This window comes from Peromyscus eremicus, chromosome 12, assembly GCF_949786415.1.
Source record: "Peromyscus eremicus chromosome 12, PerEre_H2_v1, whole genome shotgun sequence".
Lineage (NCBI taxonomy): Eukaryota > Metazoa > Chordata > Mammalia > Rodentia > Cricetidae > Peromyscus > Peromyscus eremicus.
In genome coordinates, this window is record NC_081428.1 from 57,583,238 (window position 1) to 57,600,929 (window position 17,692).

Here is a 17,692-nt window from a genome sequence, read left to right on the forward strand (position 1 = left end):
CTGACCCCTCTGGCAGCTCTAAAAGCAGAAATCAGCAGCAGCCTGAGAACTGCCCTGTGCCTGAAAAGGACTGGGCTCCCAGAGCTTGTGAATGACTGTCCGAGGTTCCCAGCTGAGGTATTCAAGTGAGAAATCAAGGGCTGGACACAGTGTTTTCAATTGAGAAAATATGCAAATCCACCTACTGAATGGCAGGCTAGTTAGATTGTACCAACAGATGGCATCATTTGAATGAAATGTTTTGGGCAAAAAGAAAAAAATTTACAAAATGTTTTACCTTTGTTTTGTTTTGTGTTTTGTTTTTGTTTGTGAGAAGCAGTCTCATGAAACCCAAGATTGCCTCTAACTTCCTGTGTAGCCAAGAATGGCCTTGAACTCCCAATTCACCCTCCACCACTTCCAAGTGCTGGGATTACAGGCATCTGTAGCTACACCCAACTGAAAACTCAACTTTTTTTTTTATGAATTTCTTTACCATATAGCTGAATCCATCCTGAGTAGGTCTTAATATATAATCATTTATTAATCATTGATAAATATCAGTTAAACAACTTTGAGTGTGAAGCATTGCTAGGCTCTGGGGACACAAAAGGTCTCATGTATGGTGACAGTGGACAGACAGAGAAGACACAGGAAAAGAACACATTACAGTCAGGGTGCCAAGTGTCAGACCTAAGAGGTTTTTGACACACTGTCTCTGCTTCAAGTTTTCAAACGGCTTGTGTAGACGCAGCAAGAGAGTCAAGCAAAATTCAGGACTTCAAAGGCAAAAGAGGAGAAAGGGCAGTGCTTTGGGGCTTAATTAGAAAATAAAAATAAAGGCATAAAGCTGAATGAGTCTACCTATAAAGTCTTCATTCACAAACAATATGGCCGGGCGGTGGTGGTGAATGCCTTTAATCCCAGCACTCAAGAGGCAGAGGCAAGGGGATCTCTGTGAGTTTGAGGCCAGCCTGGGCTACAGAGTGAGTTCCAGGACAGGCTCCAAAGCTACACAGAGAAACCCTGTCTCGAAAAAACCAAAAGCAAACAAACAAACAATATGACAACGTGTTTAGAAAAGCCTAACTCCACAAAGAAGCTACTAGAACTATTAAGTGCTCGTGGCAAGGTTACAGGATACAAAGTCACTTTATCAAAGTCAAGTGCATTTATCTACCAGCCACAAACATTTGAAAACTGAAAGTGAAAAGTAAGTTATACTTCTGACAGAACATGAAATGTTTTAGGGGAACTTTAATGAAATATGAGTAAGACTTGAACACTGAACAATACTTCTGAAAAAAAATCTAAATAAGTAGAAGACTATCTCAGGTTCATAGATTGGAAAACCCAATACCATCAACATGTTTATTGTCCTCCTAAATGACCTACATCTCCAGTGGAATCCTAATCAAAATCCCAATGTATAAAATTATAAAATCTTGGAACAGACAGGTCCCTCCTCTCAGACCTCAGGGAATTCTGAGGGAGAGGGGAAGGGAAAATTGTAGGAGCCTGAGGGGTCCAGCACACCAGGAGAACGTGGCCCACAGAATCAACTAAGCAGGGCTCATAGAGGCTCACAGAGACTGAAGTGGCAATCATGGAGCCTGCACAGATCTGAGCTAAGTCCTCTGCATATAGGTCATGGCCATGGAGCTTGGTGTTCTTGTGGGACTCCTAACAGCGGGAGTTGGGCATGTCTCTGACTCTTTTATCTGTTCTTAGGACCCTTTCCCTCCTACTGGGTTGCCTCCAGCCTTGATGTGAGAGTCTGTGCCTTGTCTTACTACATCTTGTTATGCCATATTCGGTTGATGTCTCTGGGAGGCCTGCTCTTTTCTGAAGGGAAATGGATGAGGAGTGGAACTGGGGGAGAAGGGAGGTGGGAGGGAAAATTGGGAGGAGTGGAGAAAGAGGAAACTGCATTCAGGATGTATTGTATGAGAGAAGAATTTTAAAAAAAAGATTAAAGAGGAATTAAGATTTTTGTATCACAATAAAATAAAATAAGATAAAATCCTGGGATCGTAAGAAAAAAAATGTAAGGGGTATACGGTTGGAGGCCTGTTTGGTTTCGGTGACTTACCGAATGACTACAACAGTCATTGCACTGTGGTAGCTGTGCTGCCAGGGCAAACACACTGCTTAATGAGGCAGAAGAGAGTCCAGAAACCAACCACACAGAAGGTCAAAGAAACCTGCCAAGTCAGTGGAAAAAGGACAGTTTGGACTGTTTTTGGCAACTGGATATCCATAGAAGAAGGTGAACCTTGATCTCAACTTCATGTTGCACATAAATATTAAAGATACAAATTTTAAATTGAACCAAATGTTAGAGATGATCTTCACAACTTTGAGGTAAATTTTTTCTTTGACAACAACAACAAACAAACAAAAACTAACCAACTAATTATAAAAATCTTTTTATATAAATTAGACTTCCTCAGAATTCAAATCTCATGCCTACAAAATAATATCACCAAGAAACCAAAAGAGCAATCATTACTCTTGGATAAATATTTATAGAACATACATCTCACAAAATGATCTGTTCCTAAAATATAGAGAGAACTCAGTGAGAAGACAGTAGAAGACAGTTCATTTTAAAGGGAAGGAAATATTTGAACATACATTCCAGAAAGAAGAAGGATGAAGAGACATGGATGGCATATGCAAAAGACTTAATAAAGTTTACTCACCCAAGAAATACAAATTAAAATCACCACATACCCACGGAGTGGCTAAAATTTGTTATAGAATATTATTTTAAGGTGTGTTACTTTTGTTTATGTTGCATTTGTTTAACTCTGTGAAGCTGTGTTTTTATGCCTGTCTAAAACACCTGATGGTGTAATAAAGAACTGAATGGTCAATAGCAAGGCAGGAGAAAAAATAGGCGGGGCTGGCAGGCAGAGAGGATGTGTAGTAGGAGAAATCTGGGAGAAGAGAAATCTAGGATCGAGAGGAGGAGGAGGACATCAGAAGCCAACCACTGAGCTACACAACCAGCAACAGAGTAAAAGAGAGAGGTATACAAAAATAGAGAAAGGTAAAAGCCCAGAGGCAAAAGGTAGATGAGATACTTTAAGAAAAGCTGGCAAGAAACAAGCCAAGCTAAGGCCAAGCATTCATAATTAAGAATAAGCCTCCCTGTGTGACTTATTTAGGAGCTGGATGGTGATCCCCAAAAGAGTGAAAAAACAACAACCACAAAAGTTCAAACTATCAACAATAATAAGTATTGGCAAAGACATGGTCTAAGTGAAACATATACACTTCTGGCAAAAATCAATTATGCTAACTTCCTTTTGGAAAATAGATTGGCAGTTTCTCAAAAGGTAAACACACACTGACTATATGAATAAGCAATTAGATTTTTTAACTATACCCTGGGAAATATAAAAATATAAGTCAACAAAGAGATTTGTGTTCAAATGCTCTTGATAAGCTTATAGACGTAGATGTCCAACAACAGAGCCATGAATAAACACAATGGATATTATCTGACAAGAAATAAAAGACCAACGTATGCAATGCTCTAGCTAGATTTCAAAAACATTCTAAGTAAAAAAAACAAAAAAAAAACAAAAACATAAAAACATGCCAACACAAGAGAGTGTAGTCTATGTTATTCGTTTACTGAAACTCTAGAAAGACCAGACTAACTACCCAACACTGACAAGATATAGGTCAGCATTTATGTGTGGACTGGGCAAGGGGGCACCGACTACAGAGACACACAGGACTTTTAGTCATAACTGAAATCCTCCCTGTCCTGACTGTATTGGTGGTTACTTGTAGTATTATCAAAATTCATTGAACCATTTGTTTATAATTATTACACATTGACAACATTGATTTTTTTAAATAAGAAACTATTAAATGAATGTACTCGTGAAGAGGCCCATGCTTATGCCGTGAGTATGGCATGTCGTTAAGACCAGACTATAATATAATCAGCTGCATTCAATAGAACAGCAGCCTCAGGGAAAGGTGATAGTTGATCATGGGAATTCACATTCCATTTTTAAAAGAGAATCACGTCACGGACATGACAAAATGGGTTTAATAGAAATAATATGACATAGTGGATAAGTACTCAGCCCATAGATTCAGACTGAGTTGAATTCAAAATATTTGTCTATATTATGTCTATATCCTTAGATAAATTGTTAAAATCAAGAATGAATATCTTTTCTGTGCTATCAGAATCACATTACCATCTATTAAAGACATGCATGACTGCATGACAAGACACAATACATGTTGCCCTTTATGCTCATGTTATAGCTATGGTTCTTTACAGTACCCCTGTGAGGTAAGGAGGGCCAGTATTGATATCTCCAGTCACATGGGTAAACAGAGGGAGAGTGGTGAAATTATTCTCTTTAATGCCCTGAGTGCTGCCAGAGCAGATCTGGCACCCATCCCTGGACCTCTGGGGTTCTATTTTAGTACTCTGGTACTGTGTTATTCTTCATTTCTACTTTGTGTAAAATGGTAGGACACAGAAATCAGGTAAGCTGCTGAGGCAGGTACTTACAGCTATTTCTCAGTGAGACCTAATCTAAAGGCTTCAGGAAGCACAGGAAGGCCTTGTCCAGTGTAGTGCTGTGTGGTGATATATTGTGTACCCTAAGAAAATTTTCCTGAAGATCAGAGAATAGAACAAGCCACTAGATTAAACATAGATGCCAGGCAATGGTGGCACACACCTTTAATCCTAGCACTCGGGAGGCAGAGATCTGTCTGGATCTCTGAGTTCAAAGCCACTGTGGACTACATGAGATTGACTCAGTCGAGGAGAGAAACAGAGCCAGGCAGTGGTGGCACACAGCTTTAATCCCAGCACTTGAGATCATGCCTTTGCTTGGGAAGCACACACACACCTTTAATCCCAGCACTAAGAAGGATATGGCTGAGCGGAGAAAGGTATATAAGGCATGAGGAGACAGGAACTAAAAAGCCCTTTTCAGGCTGAGGAATCCTAGAGGTAAGAGGTGGCTGTGGCTTGTTCCTTTGTCTCTCTGATCTTTCAGCATTTACCCCAATATCTGGCTCTGGGTTTTTTAAAATACCAATTAAGATTGAGCGACAGTGCTTCCCACAGCACTGTTTGCGGGGCATTCTGGGAGCTGACTTGTTTCTTTTCCACAAAGAAAAGAAGATAGATAAAAATCAAGAGTATGGTTTTAGAAACACGAACAAGAGTTTTACATGGTGCTCTCGTGTCTGTTGGATCTAGAAGTAAAAATTGTGCTTGTATCTTCTATGTCGTTGTTTTTCAGTTATATTTTATTTTACAAAAGCAGACGAACAACAGACAAAAACCTCTGTCCTCTCCCATGGAGAGTTTACCCATCACTGTTTGAGGGTGGTAAGGACGCTTCACTAGTCAAGGGGAAAGACAGCAAGAAGAAGAGTAGGCAGGCGTGGGGAGCACGGCGGCGCGATAACCCTTGACCCTTGGGCCATTTCTCTCTACAACTGATGAGACATGGAAGAATCACTTAAGCTCGGCTCTGAATTAGAAAGCCATCCCCAGACTCAATTTATTCAAGGTTGACCTGAAAGAAACACAGTGGTGAGGGGGCAGGCCGCACGCCTACTAAGAACCACAGTCACTTCCTCTTCCTGTTTTGAGTCAGCCAGGTTGGGCAAGTACTCTCCCCTCCTGTTTCTCCTCCTCTCCCAGGGTCTTGGTGATTCCCATTTGACCATGAAGGGTGCTTAGTGGGTACCGAGCAAAGAACATTCGAGACTTTACATGGGAATGTCCCCTGGAGGGCTGTTTGATGTGGATGGGGAAACTGAACACCAGAGAGGGTGGAAGGTTTGTCCAAGGTCAGCCAGCCTGTTGCCAGGGGGATCCAAGCTTTTGTACCTTGAAGGCCTTAACAAATATAGACAAGTAAGTCTTTGTGGAAATATCTCCAGCATTCACTATGGAGGACACAGATCCAGTTAGTTTGATATGCAGAGCCCCACACCAAGTCAAAACGATGTGTGCAGTGCTACACCATGCAGCCCTCTGAGTCAACACCATTTAGGAAGAAGGAAGGTAGCAGCTGTTGCATACTCGTGTTAGGTTTGGGGATGGACATGATGAAACTCATCTGTATTAACAGAGTATAGAAATAACATCACCAAAGTGCTAAGAAATATTAAGTACCAGCAGACACTCACGTATACTACTCACTGAAATCTAAACAGAAACCTTTAGAGTAGCTGCTGTAATCCCCATGAATTAATAAAATGGGCTACTGAAACATGAGGGCTCACTAAGTTCACACTGCTAGTAACGACAGAGCTGTGAACTGATGCAAACCCTTCCAGAGGCAAGCTCTTCCCACAGCCTCACGGCGGGACTTTAGCAGTCCTTAAAATGCTCTACCCTAACATGCAAGATACAGACACTGGGCGGGGAAAGCACCACGATAGTGTTTTCTCATCTCAGCAGTTCCCAGAACTCCAGAGCGTGTGTCCTTCACTCAGAAAAGGAAAGAGCTTCAACCTTCTTGAATCTGTGAGCTCTCAGGAGCGTGAATACTAAGGAAGTTTCTGGAAAGGCCCTGTTCCTATTCTTTTCCTTTGTCACACTATGTACTTTCCAGAATTGCTTGATTTGTTTAATATTCAGTTGGGCCTGGAGAGATGACTGAATGATTAAGAGCTGCTCTTCCAGAGGACCCAGGTTTGATTCCCAGCACCCACATGGCAGCTCACAACTGTCTGTAACTCCAGTTCCAGAGGATCCAACATCCTCTTCTGGCTTCCACGGGCACCAGACCCACACGTGGTACACAGACATATGTACTGACAAAAGACCCATCCATATAAAACTAAATAAAACTTTAAAAGAATAATATTTAGTATAACGATGTAAGTCAAACCATATAAGTCTGAATGGTGTTCAGTAATATTCTAGATCTGCACAAACATGTACCAAGTCTCCTAAGACTATGGCTGTTGCAATGTGGTCATCACTGACACCTTTTAAAATCTAGGGGAAAATGAGGTCAAAAAATTGTTAGAGTGTGGGAGGAGGAGTTGGGAATAGAACTGAAAATTGCCTTAATCTTGACATATTTAGGAGTAATGTCTGGGGCTTTCCAAAGCCAACAGTCCTGGTTAGCTGGTGCTGTCTAGTCCATGGAAGAGAGGTGAGTATCTCTTGGTTGCCAAGTACAACATTCCACAGAAAACCCTAGGTATGCTCATGTATTGTGGTGATACAATATTCTAAAAATATCTCTTACATCCTAAGAGATTGAAGCTTTTGCTGGACCTCGAAGTCAAAGTGAACAATATGCCTTGAAATCACTTACCACTAAGACTGCTAGCCTGTTATGCCTGACTTTAAGAGAACAATGTAACAACCAAACTTACTTGCTGTGTGATCAATTCTTACAACCTAAGCTAATGCACAGCTGCAACCTTAAGTTATGTCCTCTTCCATGCCCCTGACCCAGAGGAACGCCTGTGTCTCATTTGCTGAAAGCAGCAAATACAGAAGTTGAGAGCAACTTCCTAAAATCAACCATTACGGTCGAAATCCTCCATTTATGGGTACTGGTTGATAACCAATGGTATTTGTTATCTGGGTCAGCTGGAGCCAGTGACTTAATCCCTTGTTCAACTCTGCTGAAGATTTTTGTTAAGTATTCATCACTGCTTCCCCCCAAGTGAAGCTTTCCATGCAGTTCAATAAAGACAGAGCAGAGCCTTTTGCTAGGGAGATCCAGACACCAGGCACACAGTCACAGAGCAGCCACACACAAGACAGATAGACACACAGACAGAGGGACACACAGACTCACAATTCAGCCTTCTGCTGAATACACATACAGCAGACCAACCGAGGAAGAAGACAGAGAGCGTGAAGTAGAGAATTCAAATCTAGACTCTCTTCCTTAAACAAAGGGAAGTGATTCTCTTTCTTTCCTTAATGGGACTCCGGTGCATTATTGGTAATGCAGAGTCAACCGCTAACATGTTATAATCCACACAGTGTAACCCAGGGTAGCCTTGACCTTGAACTTCTGATTCTTCTGCATCCATCACTCCCCTCACAGGAACCCCCTCCACCCTCCAGTGCCAAAATTACAAGCATAAGCTGCTCCACCTAGTTTATTTAGTGCTGGAACCAAATACAGGGCTTCATGCATACTAGGCAAAAATTTTACCACGTGAGCTACATTACCACATTTATTTCAGACAAAATGAAAGTTGGATCTTTGTCCTGAAGACTAAACATCATTGCTAAAATGGTTTTAGTCATCAGCTTTTCCAAATGTCATATTTCTTTATATTAATATTAACATTAATGGTTCCCAATTTCTATCAAGTAGTCCAATGCAAATTTGTAGCTCAAGTCACTGTATCAACTACAGATATTGTCCTCACTACAGCATTGATGGAAGAGCTCTTTCCCTTGACATTTTACTGATGCCTTCTATTTTTGAGACAGGGTCTCATTATGTAGTCCTGACTGACCTGGAATTCACATGCAGAACATACTGGCCTTGAAGTCACAGAAATCTGCTTGCCTCTGCCTCCTGAGTGCTGGAATTAAAGATGTGTAAGACCACACCCAGCATTGAAGTCTTCTTAACCCATTGGAAGCCACCCTCCACTCTAAGCACATGTTCTATATTTATGTGAAGGGTTAGGTGAATGGCATTTGATAGATAATTGATAGATGATAGATAGATAGATAGATAGATAGATGGTAGATGGATAGGTAGATAGATAGATAGCTAGACAGACAGACAGATAGACAGAACTTCAGCATTTGTGCCACTTCTCTGACTACTTCCGATCTGAATGAAGGAAGGGAGATAGTTAAAACAACAGACTACCCTTGGGAGGAGAATGACAGAGCTGTCCTATATAAAAGACACATAAGAATAAGGCAGATGACGAGCGAGATGAAGTGAAAACACACGGAGACAGTGTCTAGACTAAATAAATAGACACAAAGATTCACAGGCATGGCTATTTTCCTGCCACACGTTTCCCAGAGCCTGCAGGTTTTCCATCAGCTCTTCACGGGACACACTTCCCCTCCCGGTTCTTCCAGCACCTACTTGATGTGCTCTGTGCGTCCCGAGCCCTCGATGGTTTTGGCTCCCCACCGTTGCTCTTTCTCAGAGATGTCATTCTAAAAAAGGCAGCACGCAACACCGTCAGCAAGAAATGTGCTATGTTGCAGGGAGCCGCACGATCGACCCCCACCCTCTCTGTCCCCTGCATTATTCTCACTCTCAGCTGCAGTTATCCTATCTCAACCCCACATGAGAATTAAAATTAAGCTAGTGATCCTTGGCATGTCCCTCCTTACTCTGAATTACCGTAGGTCTACTCTTTCCTCCGTAGATCTCCCATGACATCTCAAATCATGGATCACAGGCCAGAAGAGTCCCAGCTTCAGCTGATCCTCAACTTCAGGAATAGAGTGACCTGGTCCCTCAATTTCACTATCAAATACACTCATACCTGTGCCCTTCTACGTTCATCACATTATCATGCATTTTAATAATGACAGTTAATGATTCTGCCAATCTGTCTCACCATGAAGACTATCCTAATCTCAGCTAGTCCTTTCTAAGCCCCCTCAAAGGTCAGAGTGGCTGAGATGCACCCCCCACATTGTTTAAGCAAAGCTTACTTCCCTACTCACCACAAAATCAGGGTCTGTGTCCCAGTCATCACCCTGGGTCTCCACGGAAACAGATACATCATGCCCCACTACAGATTTCCACATCTGAAGGTGATGGATGATGGAAATAATTAGGAATGAAAACAGAATTGAGAGAAAGGATGATAAGTATGCTGAAGTCAACTGGATGTTTCTTGCCCTTCTTAGAAGAAAACAAGAGCTGAAACAAAGCTGATAGAAGTTCTAGGGAAACTTCTGCTCAACTAGATGAGAAAGGAGTGGGATTTACTCAAGATAAATCAGGATGGTTTGAGTCCACCCACATCTGCAGAGAAGTCAATGTAGATGTAGGTAACAGTCAACAATCTCTATCACAGTGCTGGGACTCTTCACTATGCAGGGGTAACCAGTGGTCATACAACACTCACTACAGGATTGTGGTGGCATTTCCCTGAGATTTCTCCATGGTTTCCTTTCTAGCTGTGAAGACATAAATGAGTCCAGTGTCCTTCCTGCCTATAATCTGCTTAGCTACATTGAAAAAATTTTCACCTGTCCATGGAATACTGTCCCACATTCACTCTAAGACTGTTCACTCACTGCACAGGAGTAGATCACTGCACAGTTGTCCCACAGTAGGGACAACTGGTTGAAATACCCACTGATTCATGCATGGGGAAACATTAAATGACAGGAATCTCAGTTTTCTAAGAAAGAAAATGCCAATGCTGTATGTTTTATCACTCAATTAAAAATACTGCCCAACTATACTTAAAAAGATAAATATTCAAACACAGCATGTAACAAGTCCCTTTTTTGGAACACGGTGTGGAATTTACCAACCAAGTAAACATTACAGAAGTCTTTGGAGACTAGTTTGATGGGGTGTCAATCATCCTCCACTGGACACCTGTGTTTTATTGAGCCTTGCCAAGCAAGGGAGCATGAGGAAGAACTGCCTAGTCACACTGTGGGCTTCTGAACAGAGGTGTAGAGAGGTAACAAGGGACGATGCCCATCCACCCTGGTAGCCTTTGGGATTTCCTGGTTCAGCTCCTACCTACTGGCTAGCAAGTCCCTGCTCATCCTTCCTTCTAAGGAACCTCCATCACCAGGAGGCCTTCCTGGTGTTCATCACTCCCTCCCAAAGGAGACCCTCTTCAACTACCCCTCCTCAGGGCTCTGTGCATTAGGTCTCCACTTTCTAGATTCACCTGGAACCCTCCACCCTTGCCCCTATTTTCTGATAACCCCTAGAAGATCATCCATGGGGAGATCTGAGGTAGGCGGGTTAGAGACATGTTAAGGGGCAATGGGGGAAGTAGGGGGTTAACCAGGCCAAGAGTCTGGTGAGCTACTAAGAACAATGCCTTCCCTACTTGGCAATAGCTACTGATAGGGGTTAGAACAGCTAAAGATGACCTGTGAACCACATCCCTATGGCCTCTGTTTGACATGTCCTGGCTTTGAGGCTATCCTGAAACAGAGAGAAACTGGAAAGGAGAAGTCAACTATATTCATGAGCAATAAGGAAGCAGTGAGGTCCGATGGTCTCATCCTCTGTCCTTCTATCCCCCCAGGCCTCAGCCCATCTCCCCCATCAGACCCTCATATTCACTTTTAAGATCAAAATAACAATATGCTTGTACTGTTGATGACTAGTCAAGAAGGTTGCCAACTTGAAGTAGAAGGCTGGAGAATAATCTGGTGAAGGACAGTGAATGCCAGGCACATCCAGTGCCTGATGACAGTGTCATCTTATGGCATCAACAGTCCATAGACACCTCAGTAATATAACAGCCCCTGTGAGACCACAGCCAGTCACGCAACACAGTATACACCACTTGGCCAGATACTAGACTAAGCAATTCACAAATATTAAATACTTTGACAAATCACTGATTACTGTGATTTTGTTCCCCAATGTTAAATAGTGAAGAGGTTAGCCTAGCTGCCTGTCTCTGACACTCTGGGATTCCCACAAACACAGTGAGTTACCCTAGCTGAATAATCAAGCTTGCATTTGGCCCCTAAAAGCGCTTGGCTCAGCACCAGTGTTCACGTGTGGTTAACTCCTGTTCCCTTACATTTCCCATGTGCATCTGGTGTCCCTGCTAGACGATACAAAAGTCCACTTTGTCATTATCTTCTATGGGTCTCTTTTAGTTTAATGCCCAGGGGCAGCCAGCCCTTAGAGTGGGCTGTGTAGATCCTCAGTAGAAGCCAGGGCATACTTGGCTGGACCCACAGTCCTAGATGGCTGATCAATCATGTCCCCTGAGTGCGGGCCATTTCCTTGGTCCTATCTTCAGATGCTCACTGTCAACCACGGCACAGGCCTTACGGCCATCAGAAGTTCAACACCTATTAGCAAGGCCCTCCCTCAGCAAGAACTAAGTGCTATGCAGATTTCTCTTCCACATGGCCCCTGTGCTCCCCGAGCCTCCCAGAGCTCCCAGTACCCACCTTTACTACCGTTTGTGCGAGCTCGCAGCTCTGGCTCTTCAAGTCCACACCCGGCACCCCCTCCAGCCGCTGCCACTTCGGGGCAAGAAACTGAGCAGCTGCTTCAGTTCCGTTTTCAGGTTTTCTGTCATTTCCTGCCACACTGTCCTCACAGCTACTTCCTGGAGTTTGAGTCGGTTCCTTAAGCATTGGGTACTTAAAAGGGTTAAGTGATTCTGTGCCTCATATTTTGACACTTTTTTTTTTCAGGTCACGGGATAGTTATAAAAATGACCACCGAGCCATATCCCTAATAGCTAAGACACGTTCAAGAATGCTGTAGGGGCACTCTGTGTCCTACTAGGGCAGCTGCACCTAAGATAGTAAAAGAATTCACAACGGGCCAGGTAGGTGTGGTAGCAAACATCTGTGATCCCAGCACTAAGGTGTAGCCTGAGCTCCAACATGGTTGTAGAGGCCGGGTCTCAGGGAGGAAATCAAAAACATAACATTTCATATAGTAGCAATCAAGAAAGGCTTAGTGGGATACTGATCTACATGTGAATTTTGAAGGGCGAGCCTTAGTAAGTAATACACACCTCTTCATTACCTACAGCACTTACAATGGGGCTCACACAGAACTGACACCCAAAGGGTAAATCGTGGGAAAGGAGGGAGAAGGTTCCCTAGCTTGCTGGGAAGCTATGTGGGGCCTGAGCTCAGTGATAGAGATCTGACTCCAGATAAACTTCTCTAGGAAGCAGATGTGAACTCTGACACACTCTACACTGTTAAGCACCGCTGCCCTTCCCTCCTATCCTCAAGTGACTTCTTTGGACCAATGAAATAGACCCTTTCGCTTTTACTGGCTGCTTTACAAATAATCCCCCAGGGGGACTCCCCCGGCAACCTGGGGCCCCCAGTGACAAAGATGAGGCAAATAAAGTCGCAAGGATCTCTGGTTGAAAATTAATCCTACTAAGAATGTATTGGATCTGACCCAGGCTCTCATCTTGGTCATCTGTGGAGTTCTGACCTGATTGGCTTAGAGATAATGAACCCCAAGAGGGTCCCAGAAGGACTGGCGAAACCAGTCTACGACATAAGAGAGCATTTCTGCAGAACAGAAAGCTTCTAGATTCACTGCCAAATGGAAGCTGGACTTGGGACATTTTATTTGTTCTGATAAAGCTACTTTAAAGTAGAGAAACATGTAGAAAGGGGAAATCTTAGCTAATTTGGAATTCTAACCCAATGTCAACATTAGAATTATCAGAGCAGACATTACAACACATCATACAGCAATGCAGTTCTCTGGAGAAACCATAGAGCTTCAGAGATGACACCAAGAAAACTCATTTCCCCTTTACAAATACCCCATGTTCATCCCTTGAGGAGCGGGGCATCACATGCAGGAAGAGCAAGGCTTTGAAACCAAAGAGCTCAGGTTTAAAATACACATGTACACTGAGAGAGGCAGCTAGCCTTTCCCAAGCAGCAACGTCATCTAAAAGCATAATTGTACCTGCCCAACCTGCATGAGCTACAGAACTTCCCCTCCTGCACTGGGTGTGTGTTGGGGGGCCTGTCTTAGGAAATTTTTTGTTTGCTGGTGTGTGTGTGTATGTTTGTGTTTCCTTCCAGACAGAGTCTTGCTATGTAGCACAGGCTGTCTTGAACTTACTATATGGACAAGATTGATCTGGACCTTATGATCCTCCTGCCTCAGTCTCCTGAGTGCTGGCTGGAATTAGAGATAAGTGTCACCATACTCGGTGGCCCAATATTTTCCAGAGTTCTCTCAGAACTATACACAAGGCTTCAGGAATTTCACACCCCATGATTCCGCTCCTCTAACTCAATCTCAGGATGGACGTCTTCACTATGCCTCACCTCCTTCGGCTCCAGCGGCTGAGGCTAGAAGTATGCTCACAGCCATCTGATGCTGGCCAGTGAGAAGGGAGGATTTTCACAACTTTCTGCTCCAGTAAGCATTCCTCCATCCTTCACTCTCCATAGAGTGCAAACACAGGTCCATAACATCTGTGCCGACACAACTCCTCATTCTGAAAATAATTTTATTATTTTATTATTTTACAGTAGTTCAGGAAAGTCTCTGGGCAGAGGAGACGGGTACAGCGGGAACCACTTGGGACACTGCTCTCGGGTCTGGATTCGGTGCTTTGCCTTCTCTTCCCATTGCCTCAGCCCTGTTCCCAGAGGCAGGCGACGATGGTGTTGAAGATGGAATAACTCACACCCGCACAGCAGTGTGGTAGCTCAAGTTCTTGAGGCTAGAAGCGGTGATGCTCCCTCACGGTCTCAGGACCCCTGTGCTGGCACATCCAGAAAATAGGACACGCTGGGCCTGCAGCTCCAAACTGTTCTCAGAGCCACCTTTGTTGTTACAGGAACTTTCCAAGGAGACATGGGTGAGTTCAAAGTGGGAAGGTTGTTCTGGAACTAACAATTCTGACATAGATATGAAGGAATTAGAAGTTCTGAGAGTCAAGTTCATAGGTAACCTGTGAGACACAGGATGAGGAGGACATGAACCATCAGGAAGTAGACGGCTGCAAGCAGCGGCACCCGGGTCCGGGAATGGCACAGTGAACGCAGAACCCGCTTCCATCCAACACCACTCCGGGTCTGAAACAAACAAAATAACAACAACAATAACAACAAATGGGCAAGTCCAAGCTCCACCTGAGGGCTCTTTCCCTTCACCAGTAATCCTGCATGTAAGCCAAGCCAACCCTGTCCTCGCAGAAGAGAGGCATCCTGGGAGCGTTTCCTCAGTGGCTGGACACCTACAACACTGCCCGTCTCTATCCCCGCAGCCCAGTCCCACAGCAGAGTCCTCTCTGTGGCCGTCCCCTCTTACCCTTCGACAGCTGCTGCCTGGGAGATCCATTAACACAGACGTCTCTTGAGAGCCACAGGCACCAATGATAGGAGTCCGGGCCGATTCCCATTCACTCTGCTCCAACCTGTGTTGAGGAAGAAGGTACAACACGGGTCCGCTGCATGCGAATCTTCCCAGTCACCCTTCCGGTTGGGAAGCTGGTTAGTGTCTTGTCCTCGGGAGCATGACCGACAACCAATGGAACTGGGATCCAAGACCCATTTGTCTTTATGCCTCATGTTCTTTCCCCCTCTATTCCACATTTGATTCAGAAACTCACTAATTTCTCTCTCCCCTTCCTTCTCCACCCCACCCTGTTTTTTGTTTGTTTTTGAGAAAGGGTCTTATTATGTGGCCCAGGCTGGCTTTGAACTTAGACTGAAGCTGACTGGCAGCCTCTGCAGTCCTCTGCTGATTGGCTTATTACTTCATTTGGGAAATTCTCCGTTTATGAGAAGCTGCCATTACTCAGTGGTCTCTGAAAACAGGGCAAGGGCATGTCTCATCATTCATTTGCCTACAGGGACACACATTTCACCTGGAGTGGGGAGAAGGCCACGCCCCTTTCCTCTTCATGTTTCCTCCCACACAGGGAAACTCCATCAGCTGAACATTGCTTCTCTGTGGGCCACTCTCTTCTTCAGCAGAGACGAAATGCCTTAATCCGACCCTGGTCTATGTGGGCCATCCTTAGCCACCCCGCTCTCCATTCTGCTCTCAGCCAGAAGGAAAGTGGGGAAGGGCTAACCTTAGGTTAATGTGGTCCAGACACAGGCTCCAGAGTCATCCTGACTAAGCTGTCTCAAGTGGTGCAGATGAATAACACCCGACGGGGGATTAACCTCCATAGACGAGGTTTCAGAAATCTGAACCATTTCATAAGTGGCAGAGAAAGAGCCATGAACAAACAGGCCTGAAACTTGGCACGGCCACTCCACCACGCTGCACGGTGCTTCCACAGAGCCGACCCTCAAAGCTACCTAGACAGGTGCTGAAAACAAAGAGCTGTGAAGATGCTCGATGCAAATGAAAGAAATCCCAGCTAAGACCTGCTTCTTGGGGAAGGCATGGCAAGAAGGCAGTAACATCCCCAGTGCCATTTATTCTGAGGGAAGAGACAACAGCCACGGCTTGCCCTTGCAGACACAATGGAGATGCCTGCTACACTGTTTCTTTGCATGTAAAGGGGATTCCAGCAACAAAACACCTGTAGCCACACTACCTTCCCACACACAGTGATTTTCTTCACTTGGAATAAGTAAGGAGGGGTACACAGCTGTGTACCTTCAAATCACACTTGGGGTAGAGTGCCCACAGTAGCACACCCATCCAGGCCTTCCTAGCCGGACAAGAGCAGGGTCTTCTGTAAAGCCAGCAGACACTGCCCGACAGAGCCTATGACTGGCAAAGGGACCTTCAGGGTTAGGCAGCGCATTTGCCAACAAATCAAGTCACATTTTCTTCAGCGGGCTTTTATTCTCCCTTAGGTTATGCTCTTTAAAATTTCAATTGGCTAACTAGGTGGTGGTGGCGCACACCTTTAATCCCAACACTTGGGAGGCAGAGGCAGTGGATCCCTGTGAGTTCAAGGCCAGCCTGGGCTACAAATCAAGTTTCAGGCCAGCCAGAGCTACATAGTAAGACCTGTCTCAAAAACAAACAAAACAAAACAAAAACAAACAAACAAAGGTCTGGGTGTCAGACAGACAATGAAAAAGCATTTATCTGGCCCTCTAAAGACTCCGACACTGGGCTGTGGAGATGGCGCAGTGGGTAAGAGCAGCTGCTTTGCAAGCATGGGGATCTGCAGTCACATCCCTAGCCCCAGGTGAAAGCCGGCCTAATTGTGCACACCTGTAATCCCAGTGAGAAGAAGACAGAGGCAGGAGAATGGCTAAAGCCTACTTGTCACTCAAAGTGCCAGGTTCAATGAGAGACTCTGTCTCAAGGGAATATGGTAGAGAGTGATACACCAAGACACCTAACATGGTCCTCTGACCTTGCCTTCCTGCCCCCAACATGCACAGACACAGACACAGAAGAACCCAACACATACCTCACAGAGCGACTGTTGGGACGAAGAAAGACACCTTGTACAGCTTACTTGTGTGACATGGATGGTAAATATATTACTAACCCCTACGAGCTACTGGCCTGGAAAGCACAAGCCTTTGAAACTCCAGAAGTACTGTGCTTCTTAGTGATGACTATCTCCCCAGGACCATGTCAAGGGGAGATTAAGATCTTAACTCACCCTGAGCCTGGTCACAGAAATGCGCAGGAGCAAGGTCAGGAAGGGAGAGAAGTGGACAGAAGGCTCCTCCTGACACCTTACCATCTGATCTGCTCCTCGGCCAGGGAGAGTGCGTTTTCAGCGGTCAGTCTTCGGTCGCGTTCTTCTTCCAGCAGCTTCTTTAACTCATTCACTTCTTGCTTGGTGCTGCACAGCTGCTGCTGGGCCTCGGGAAAACTTGAGGGTAAAAGGCAAACAAAGGGCGTCAACCAGATGTAGAACACAACCTCTGATACATCTTCACAAGGCTGGAAGCATCTCGCCAAACAGGAAAACTAACACAGAAGCAAAGGTACAGAGCAAACAGAGCAGAAAATACCCACTGAGAGATGGGAGCCTGCGGAACAGTTTCAACTCCAGCGTTTACTGTAGCGCTGTATGTATGCACTTGTGCTATAACTCC

The 17,692-nt window shown here is 44.5% G+C and overlaps 2 protein-coding genes across 6 annotated transcripts in view; both read right to left on the reverse strand.

The window, feature by feature from the left end:
* The window catches only part of Hcls1 (hematopoietic cell-specific Lyn substrate 1), a 29,003-nt gene extending 16,785 nt beyond the window's left edge, over positions 1-12,218 (reverse strand). Inside the window, exons 1-3 of the mRNA XM_059277577.1 lie at positions 12,113-12,218; positions 9,668-9,751; positions 9,075-9,148 (exon numbers count right to left, since the gene is read on the reverse strand). Coding sequence (XP_059133560.1) covers positions 9,075-9,148; positions 9,668-9,751 — 158 coding nt within the window. The 5' untranslated portion in view covers positions 12,113-12,218. The remainder of the gene's footprint in view (positions 1-9,074; positions 9,149-9,667; positions 9,752-12,112) is intronic.
* Positions 12,219-14,152: 1,934 nt separating this feature from the next.
* The window catches only part of Golgb1 (golgin B1), a 59,265-nt gene continuing 55,725 nt past the window's right edge, over positions 14,153-17,692 (reverse strand). For all 5 annotated transcript variants that reach the window (XM_059277399.1, XM_059277397.1, XM_059277395.1 and 2 more), the window contains 3 exons: positions 17,332-17,466; positions 14,976-15,081; positions 14,153-14,740 (listed from right to left, as the gene is read on the reverse strand). In XM_059277399.1, coding sequence (XP_059133382.1) covers positions 14,606-14,740; positions 14,976-15,081; positions 17,332-17,466 — 376 coding nt within the window. In that variant the 3' untranslated portion in view covers positions 14,153-14,605. The remainder of the gene's footprint in view (positions 14,741-14,975; positions 15,082-17,331; positions 17,467-17,692) is intronic.